This window comes from Sinocyclocheilus rhinocerous, unplaced genomic scaffold (genome assembly GCF_001515625.1).
Source record: "Sinocyclocheilus rhinocerous isolate Xijiao unplaced genomic scaffold, SAMN03320098_v1.1 scaffold200, whole genome shotgun sequence".
In the NCBI taxonomy this organism is placed as follows: domain Eukaryota; kingdom Metazoa; phylum Chordata; class Actinopteri; order Cypriniformes; family Cyprinidae; genus Sinocyclocheilus; species Sinocyclocheilus rhinocerous.
In genome coordinates, this window is record NW_015641014.1 from 1,816,345 (window position 1) to 1,826,888 (window position 10,544).

General features: G+C 31.7%; 1 protein-coding gene across 1 annotated transcript in view; it reads right to left on the bottom strand.

The window, feature by feature from the left end:
• Window positions 1-3,254: 3,254 nt before the first annotated feature.
• The window catches only part of LOC107753657 (dedicator of cytokinesis protein 4-like), an 81,102-nt gene continuing 73,812 nt past the window's right edge, over window positions 3,255-10,544 (bottom strand). Inside the window, exons 42-49 of the mRNA XM_016569864.1 lie at window positions 10,238-10,414; window positions 8,403-8,486; window positions 7,823-7,942; window positions 6,984-7,111; window positions 6,601-6,721; window positions 5,411-5,492; window positions 5,137-5,246; window positions 3,255-3,490 (exon numbers count right to left, since the gene is read on the bottom strand). Coding sequence (XP_016425350.1) covers window positions 3,377-3,490; window positions 5,137-5,246; window positions 5,411-5,492; window positions 6,601-6,721; window positions 6,984-7,111; window positions 7,823-7,942; window positions 8,403-8,486; window positions 10,238-10,414 — 936 coding nt within the window. The 3' untranslated portion in view covers window positions 3,255-3,376. The remainder of the gene's footprint in view (window positions 3,491-5,136; window positions 5,247-5,410; window positions 5,493-6,600; window positions 6,722-6,983; window positions 7,112-7,822; window positions 7,943-8,402; window positions 8,487-10,237; window positions 10,415-10,544) is intronic.

Sequence of the window (10,544 nt, forward strand, 5' to 3'; positions counted from 1 at the left end):
TCATTTTTGGGATAACAACAATTTATCCATAATAAAATAATAAAATAAAGTGAGAACTCTGTCAAACAGTTAAAGAAGCTGTGGTAAATGTTTAAACATGGTAAACGTGGTAAAAGGTTGCTTACAGTCCTTGTACTGGATCTCAAGAGACGCCATAATATACATAACATCACAGTTTACATCAATCAACCTTTATTTGTTTGATGGTTAATATTCAACATTTACAAATAAAAACTTTAGTTGCAACATTCAGAGTTATGAACTGGTTACATTTTCATATAAACACCTTTTGTACAAAATCTGTAACACAGGCTATATGGAAAACTTTCATCCCATCGTATGATATAAAGTACAACTTTACAAGTTCAAAAAATTGAACAGAAAGAGTATAATCCATAAAAAGGAGGGTGAAAGGAAAGAACAGGACAGGAGAAATACAGGCATGACTAGAGTTGAATTCCTACGACTTGACCATTGGCAATCTATCGAAATTACAAAACGTGACTGCCGAAAATGAGCAACTCTCATAACATGGCAATATGAGAACATAGCTGCAAAGCCGTTAATAAAATAGGTAACAAACGAATCTGTTACGGTGCCCATCTTTAAGCATTTAATTCCAACGTTAGTTCGATTCTTCACACTTCAAATATTTTAGGTTGCCAAAAAATACAGCACTTTGAACTTTGTATTTATCTACAAAAATGCAATAATAGAATAAAATCACAGGGGATATTTTTTGCCAAGAACAATTTTTATCAAGTACAGACCATTTCAATTGTCTATACATGATCAATAATGTAAATGGACAGCCGAGATTCACAAAGGCTGCTGTGTTTTGAAGTTGCATTTTAACGACTATCAAATATTTATTATCCAATATTTATTAAAAGAACTGTGGGCTTTTAAGCTGGCAGTGAAAAAGCTGTTTGTTACTCTCAATTTTACATCAATATGCGGAAAGTTTTCTTTCGTAGGAAGGGATGTAGCAACACACTCACATGGCAATTTTTGTATTTTACGTTTTGACAAATTGGTGGCTAATTGGTATGATTTCGTACGATTTGCTTACGCTCAGTTATGTTCAGGCGTGGACCTTCATGCTTACTTTTTACGAAAAAATATATATTCAGGCATGGACCTTCATGCTTACTTTTTACGAAGAACATACGATTTCATAAGATTCACATCGTATGAATTCTAACGAAATCGCCACTTTGTAATATAGTTAGGTTTTCCTGTGAGATCGGGTAGGTATTTTCTTTGAAATGAAACTTCGTAAATGTCTAAAATCAGCTGTTTTGTTGAAAACTTGACCACATTGGCTTTGTTAGCAAGAAAAACAAATATTTTAATGTTGTTAGTATGTTCCATGGTAAAAAATTAAATTAAAAAATACACATAAAATGAGAAAATACTTTTTAAATGGAAATGCGATGTAAAAAAAATTCAACTTTTTTTTTTTAGAAGAAGAAAATAAATTCTGAAAGAAAAGGTAAAACAATATAAATGAACATCAATTCCACACAGCATTTCCTAAACTTTGTTTATCGTCTACAACCTAGAGTCCAAATAAGATCCCAAATTGAATTTCTGACCATAATGCGAAAAGTTCATACAGATTTAACATTCAAAGGAGAAAGAAAAACAGATTTGATCTAGCCAATATTTTTTGGAAGTGACTTCGGCGACACAACCTGATTTGGGATCAGGCTGCTGGGAAAAGTCATCTCAGAACTATGTTTCTATCGCTCTCTGCAAACTACAATGGTTATATTGCTTTGTACTGCTCATGCCTCATGCAGTCTTGAGCTACGCATCTGCACACGGTTTAAGAAGCACATTGTTGAGCACTAGCGGCCACGCTAACTTCAGTTAAGCTTTCCTAACTACTCTCACTGACAAAGAAGTTAATACTGTTTGCATCTTTGGCACAATACTCGGAGACCACACAATTTCATCACATTGGCACATTTAAACGGTCAGGCAGTTTCGGTAGATACGAGGCTACATTAGAAGAAAACCAAACACTAAGAAATATGTAGCACCTTTTAGCCATTCCAGAAAGTACAAAGCGGTTAAAACGGGACGCAGGTCTAGCTGTACGCCTCGGTTTGTGTAAGACCAAAAAAAAAAAACTGCTGTAGTGTGGAAATAAAAGCTGTACAACACTGATTTTGTACTTCTATCAAAAATACCTTGCTAGCAATATGTTTCAGAGCACTCTAAATGGGATATGGACCTGCCAGATCTTCAGATTTTGCTGTAAATTACATGCCATTTCAAAGCGTACATAATCTCTTCGTGGCTTTTCTAGTATATTTCATTTCTAGCCGTAACTGCATATCAGAAGGACTGCGCCGAGATGTTCATCGGTGAAGAACAATTTTGAGCTGCGCTCTAGACTGGGTCTAAAGAGCCGATCCACTAAATAGTCACTAAACCATCAAATATGCAGCTTTAAAATGAAATTGAGATGATCTACTTAATATCAACGAACAAAAAAGGAAAACATTCATCATGGGAGCATTCCGTTTCACTTTCATTTAGATTTTAGAATACAAATCGCTAAATTAAAAATCAAAATGTATGGAGGACTGAGAGTGGCATAAATAAATCTTTTGTCAATAAATAAAAAAAGATCATGAAATTTGTGTCAATAAATACATAGTCCAAAGTCCAATAAATGTACTCATGTATTAACATTATTTAATAAATTAAAACAATTACATTATTTTATAAATTAAATTACCTATTTGATAAATAAATACAATTATAAAATATTATATATAAAATGTAAACAAATAAATCAATAAAGCATGAATGAAATGTGTCAAATAAATAAATAAATTATATTTTGCAAAAGACTTTGATGTATTAACATTTATCTATTTATTGACACAATATTTGAAATGTGAATAAAAATGAATGAAATGTGTCAATACATAAATAACTTTTAAATTATGTTTTGTATCGGACTATGATAGATTTATTAACATTTATTTATTTACTTAATTGACACCTCTTGATTTATTTATTGGCACATACTTATTGAAAAATTGTTATACGATTTTAATTATTTATAAATAATAGTATAAATAAAGCATGAAATGTGTCAATAAATGAATGACTTACATTTTTGCTTTTGGACTTTGACATATTTATTGACATTTTTTATTTATTTATTGACATATTCATACTAATTTAGTAAGATTAGTAAGATTTGAAAGATTTATTTATATGCCACTCCCTATCCTCCACAAAAAATGCACCTCCTTGCATTTGAAAACATTGCCAATTATGATACATAACCTACAGTTATTTTACAGTAAACGGCTGCAAAAAATGCGACGTAGTCCAAGTTACCGCTGACGCGCTACAGCTGAGAGACCTTCCTGGGTGTGGGCCGGTGACGGGGCTCCGAATTAATGCGCTGCACGCGGTTCAGCTGAGGTTTGCCGGTCAGGCTGGGGTTGTCGGTAGTCATTTTCTATTTTTAACTGTTTTAAATTAATTTTAAATCTTAATAATAAAAATAAATGTATAAGTTTTTAAATTCCTTGTTTTATTGTTGTGATTATTTTTTGTATGATTATTTTTTGTATGATTATTTTGATTTCCTTTTATGTAAAGCACTTTGAATTTCCATTGTGTATGAAATGTGCTATATAAACAAACTTGCCTTGCCTTTGTTTTTTAACAAATTATATATATATAATATACTGTGTATATATACATATACATACATACATACGCGGCTTGATGACCATGGGAAAACATGGGTCCCAAGGCCAAACCAGTTAAGAACCACTGCAGTAAATTATATATACTGTAATAATATATGACAATGAAATTGCATATTTTTTATATTATATAATGCATAGTAATTATTAAAAAAATATTTTCAGTATTTATTTCTGCTGGTGTAATGTGAGCAGGAAAAAACAATACAATTAATACATTATATTTAATAATATTTATAAATATATATATATACAGAACCAACATATACCAAATTTTTTGGGCCAGCAGAATTTTTTTGTAAAGAAATTACTATTATTCAGTAATGATGTTAACGGCACATTAAATTGATCAGAAGTGAGAAAGATTTTAAGATAAATGCTATTCTTTTGAATTTTTTCTATTCATCAAAGAATCCTGAAAAAAGTGTATCACAGTTTCCACAAAAATATTAAGTAGCACCTATTGATGGTAATAATAAGAAATGTTGCAGCAAATCAGCATATTATAATATTTCTGAAGGATCATGGGACACTGAAGACTGGAATAATGATGCTTTGCCATCACAGGAAAAAAATATTAAAATATTTTAAAATAGAAAACAGCTTTTTGTAATGATATTTCATAATGTTACAGTTTTTCTGTATTTTTGATCAAATAAAAACTGCCTTGGTGAGCGTAACAGTCTTCTTTCATTAACATAAAAAATACTTAACCAAAACTTTTGAATGGTGGTGTACATAAACATATTTTTAAAAAATATATGAAAAAATTAGTGCTGTCAAAGGATTAATCACGATTAATCACATCCAACATAAAAGTTTTTTGTTTACATAATATATGTGTGTGCACTGTATATATTTATTATGTGTATATATAAATACAAACACATGCATGTATATATTTAAGAAAAATATGTTATGTTTATATATTAAATATATTTATGTATAATATAAAATATAAATATATAAATGTATATACATGTAAATATTAAAAATATATATACTGTGTGTGCATTTATATATACATAATAAATATACACACTACACATACATATATTATGTAAACAAAAACTTTTATTTTGGATGCGATTAATCACGATTAATCGTTTGACAGCACTAAAAAAAATTAAATGTTTCTAAACAATACAGTATATGAGATGTTGTTAGGTGGTTACTAAGGTGTTCTGGGTGATCATTTAATCAAATCAAAGAGCCCACTTTTTAAACTTAAAAAAAAATATTATGGTCTCTCATTCAATGTAAGTTTATGAAAATTTGAAATATCATAATCAACTCTTAGTGGATAAAAACGAAGCCCCACCCTACATTATTTCCCACTGAATATTCAGTTTGACATGTAATTGTTAAAGAGTGGTGGTGGAGCCGCTCTGACCTGTGTGGGGTCCAGTGGGCTGGGGAAAATGCCGCTGCAGAGTCTGTCCCGTGGAGAGAGGCAGGCGTTGTCTCTGGAGTGCTTGTGCTTGTCAGACGGCAGTGGAGAAGCTAATGAAGAGGAATAAAGGCACGTAGTGTGAGAGTTGAACAGATAGGAAATAACAGAGGAAATGAGGCAATGCTGCAAAATGATGCCAATTATGTTGTGGGGCGTTGTAAGTACTGCTTGCTTTTGAGTGCCGGATTGCTTATAGTCTATTGAATTCACTCACCTCTATTGCTGGAGGGCGCAGAGCTGTTCACATTCTGTGAGCCAGAGTGATTTGAGCTCAGACTTGAGGTAGACGGACTGGGCTAGAAATAGACAACATATATATATTTTTTTTGTATTTTTTATGAAGCAATTAAGCTAAGATACATAAAAAAAATGACCATATAAATTATCATAATATAAATAACGTGTTATTTATATAAATAATGCTTTTGTATATAATTGTGTACAAATTCATATATAATTATACAATTTATTAAAATAATTATAATTTTAAAGGGTTGAGTAACTGATTTTTTTTTTGTCTGCTAGTTTATTCAAAAATATATTCAAAATGAAATACTTAAATACATGTAATGTTGTGACTCAAAAACATAATGATATTTATGTATCCTTTAATAATTCATTATTTTTGTAAAAAAAAAAAAACATTTAAAATTTTTTTTGGAAAAAAAAAATTATTATGATGTATACGCACACGCTTTCAAGGAAAAACGTTTTAAAAATTACAATATATATACAGTGTATAAATTATCATTAAAAAATAACCTAACATGTTATTTATAAATGTATAAATTATATAAATACATTTATTATATATTAGTGGTTCAACGGATCACAAATCTCACGGTTCGGATCACATTACGGTTTTTGACCCACGGATCGGATCATTTTTCGGATCAGCAAGAAAAGAAAAATATTTCAATTTAACTTGCTTTCCATTTATTACTTAAAGCGAAGTACTTCTTTGATACCACAGCAAATACTACTAGATTAACTAAGAAAGTTTAAACATGAGAGACAAGAGAACAGCCAGTAAAAATAAGAACAAATACACAATATATATGTAATATATATATATATATATGTTATATATAATTACATAATTACAACTGTATCAAAATAATTATATATAATTTTAAAACTGTTGGATGTCACCAATGATATTATTTATTCTGCGCTGCATTTTCTGAAGCAAAAGAATGAGTTTTGCACTTTTTATTTAAACTTAAGGTGACAGCTAACAGCACTGAACAGACAAATTCATCCTAAATAAATAAAATAAATAAATAAAAAATGTAATTATTTCATTAAATTAATAGAATGGTTGTCTGAATCTGACAGTTAATAGCGTTTCCTTTTAGTAACTTTTTAGTTCCCTAACATTGAGTGTATCTTTGAATTTCTCACTTGCATGTTGAAGACCTCATCCGAGCTCTCTGATTGGCCGGTGATGTTGCTCACTTCATTTGAGGCCTGTGATGACAGTGAGGATGAGGAATATCTGTTGACAGCTGGATAGCTGAGAGGACTGAAAGGGAATTGAAAGACACAAGAGAGAGACAGGATAAATTTAGCAAACGTGTGGGTGCGTTCAAGCTGCCAATCTGTCAAACCTGATCCAGAACATAAGCATTCCTAAATAGCATCTACTTGGCTGAGATTTCAATTGAGTTCAACTTTTTAAACTACAAAACTTTGTTTTTTTTATCTCTGACCTTAAAGCATTTCAGCATATATTTCAAGAATGCACACAAGAAACATTTTTAACATGGCATTAAGATGACACAAACCTGCGTCTTGCCACGATTCGGCCTCCCTCTGGGCTGATGGCATTAGGTACGGGGGTCCTGCATGTGCGCGGGCTGCCATTTGCAAAATGCAGAGGACTAACTCGCACATAAGCGGGAAACTCTTGTGGCTAAACAAAAAAATATTACCTGTTATAGAAAGTGTTTCATCAAATTGCTTGTTAAAATTAACACAGTTTTTAAAGGTCACATATGTAATTTCAATGCCTCTATTGGCACTAAGCAAAATTAACTTTTTAAACAGGTTTCTCAAACATTCATCTGCTATTGGTCAGACAAATCTGTGGCCCCGCCCCAAACTCATGCCACTGGTTAAGCCAATGTTACTATGGCCAACTGGTCGGGATTTCTGATTGGCTGTCAATGTTTTTATTGTTCATCAACGGGAACTGTTCTGAGAGTGATTCGAACGTTATCGTTGGATAATGTTTATAAAGATTTAAATATGGATATTTTTGTATATTTTTCTTACACAAATCAGTGCTTCGCTTTAGAAGGCCTTTATTAAGCACTTTTTATGATGGATGGATGCACTTTATTGGACTTCAAAATCTCGACCACCATTTACTGCCATTATAACGCTTAGAAGAACCAGGATATTTTTTAATATAACTCCGATTGTATTGGTCTGAAAGAAGAAAGTCATATACACCGATGATGCCTTGAGGGCGAGTAAATCATGGGGTTATTTTCATTTTTGGGTGAACTTTCCCTTTAAAGTTGCATATTAAATTGGGATATGCATTTTAACGTCTAAAAATGTACACAATTCCACTTTAAGACCAGTGAATATGTATCTATATGTGTAAAAGTAAACATACTTGAATCCCCAGACTGGAGCGCATTACATGAAACTGGTCGACAAGCTTTTTATGTAACGGCTTCATATCCTGTGGAACGAACTTCTCGTGCACGGCTAAACCAAATTCCAGAATATGGGCCTGCAAAAAGGCAGAGAGAAAATTGTATTATTCTTAGAACAAAATAAATATTTATTTAAACAATACAAAATAGGAAAATGTCTAGAAATGTACTTTTTGTATAAATGTTGGCTTAATTTTGTTTTTAAAAAACTTTTTATAGAATTTTCAAGAAATGTTTACATTTAATAGCTTTAAAAGTATCATGTTTTGCAACCATCAAGTAAAAGGTAATAGCATTTTCTTAAAAAAAAAACGTTTAAATATTTTTCAAAGTAAAAGTTTTTTAACAAATATAATGAATTGTTAATACACAAATATCATTATATTTTAAAGGCACATTATCAGATGTATTAAAGTAATTATATGAATAGCATTTTTAATATACATTTTTAAATATATATTTAAAAATATATTTTAAATAAACAGACAAAAAAAATGAGTGTCACATCACTGACCCAAATAATTATTGTTTTTGTACCTGTTCAAACATCAGTTCCCTAAGACGAGTAATTTTCTCTCCATCCTCTGGATGATTTGCCATGTAATCTTTCGCAAAGAATGCCTGCGTGAGGAAGTACATAAAGAGACGCATGAATCATTTGTACTCAGGCTACTTTTTAAGAAAAGAAGAGTTAATAAATAAACTCATACAGTGTGAAATTCAGTGCATGTCTCACAGGCATTTCAACGCTGTAAACTAACCTGAACTCCTACTCATTTCTTAGAAACTATGATGCAACATTACAAAGACGCTAGGGAACGTTTCCACGACTCTCGTTTAATATATCATGCTAACTGTCATATGTAAGTGACATGGATTTTGATCCAGCTTTCATAGCCCAGTGACTAGACCTGGAGCCCTGTGCTCTGTGGTAAACTCATCATCTGTGCAGTGAGGTGCATGCTGGGATTCAGGAGGACCCCTGCCGTTAGCTCTTCTCTTTTAATAGAGTTAGCTAAAGCTCACGCTCACAAAAGGCCAGTGCTCAACATGCTGTTGCTTGGCAACTGTCAGAGATACCCGCAGAAAACGGTCCTATGAAGTGTGAGGATGTGGGCTAGTCATTAAACATCCAGCGAATGCGCTTTTGAGGGTTTCACTGAAAACAACTAGAAACCGGTCTTTCATCCTGCTAAAAGGAAGAAGGTAAAACTGGAGTCAGTGCGCTCAGACCAATAAATCACTTTACAGACAATTTATGTTGTCAAGGCTATGAGACATCAACAGAGTCAAAACATTTCGATCACAACAGTTCAAAGATTTTAATATTTTGACTGCCTCGTGTCTCGTGTCAAACGACATAAAACTATTTTTTTATATAAATGACATCAAAAACTCAGAGGATGTATTTGTAATTGATATATATGTAAACTTTTTTTGTGTAATAGTTTTTTTGTGTAATAGTGATTGAACACAAAATAATATTTTGCATTTGTATTCAATTAAGTGTAAATAACAATTAAGAGTAAATAACAGCAGCATCGCCACAAATTTGAACTAATCAGTCGCCTAAAATATAAACTAAAATTATAATTTAAAAAAAAATCAGATTTCCCACGTTTTACATAAATTATAGTCATAGTATTATATAATAATTTAGCAAAATAATACAATATAATATTCAGATAATCAGTTTTTCTGCTATACATTATTAGATAAATATTGCACTTATATTGCAATAAAATAAAATAAAAAATAGTATATAAAATAAAATAAACTTTAGTGTAGCTACTTATTATTAGCAGCTCAAGACCAAGATCATGTGACAACAATAAAGTCAAGGCATTTGGATCACAAGAGTTCAAAGATTTCAATTTTTCAATATTTATTTTGTCAACATAAACATTTTCTCATTGCTACTAACTTGAACTAACCAGTTGCCTAAAATATTGACTATGATTAAAATTACTTATTTTACTGGAAATAAAAATCTACATTTATTTATAGTCACACTATTATACAATAATTTTACAAAATAATACTTATAATAGTTATAAAATTAATCAAATATTTACTTAAATGTTCATTAGTATGTTTTTGACTATATGGTAGCATTGCTGTAGTTAAAGTTCTGTATGTTGAAACTCTAGCTTCTCAAACTACAAACTGCTTGAATATACAAGCCTCGGGTCCATATCAATACCATTGGTCTTTATCAGCTTTGCACATTTTCCCACTCCAATTTTCCCCATTCTTTTTTGCAGTACTCTACATTTTTGTAGAGTTTTAAGGCAGTGAAATAACAAGCAACCCAAAGTCCACCTCCAATCTAACAGAAGCAGATTGACCCTGCTCTCCATCCAGTCCCGTACCTCCTGGTATCGAGCCAGTCCTCCATTGACAGCGGCATCGATGACTCCGTTCAGGCACATGGTGAGAGGGTTGATGTTCAGCATCTGCCTCATCTGACACTGGGCGATCAGCGTCCTCAACTGCAGCGTCTTATTTTCAATCACCTCACTGGCGTTCTCCAAGGGAGTCATCTCCACCTGTATTGAAAGCACACTGAGGTTATAATGTCTCTGTTTATGTTTATATGATTGTTTTGATGGTGGATGTGCAGTCTTGGGGGCAGTTACTTTAAATTCATGACATTGGCGAAGTGCTTGAAAAACCCTC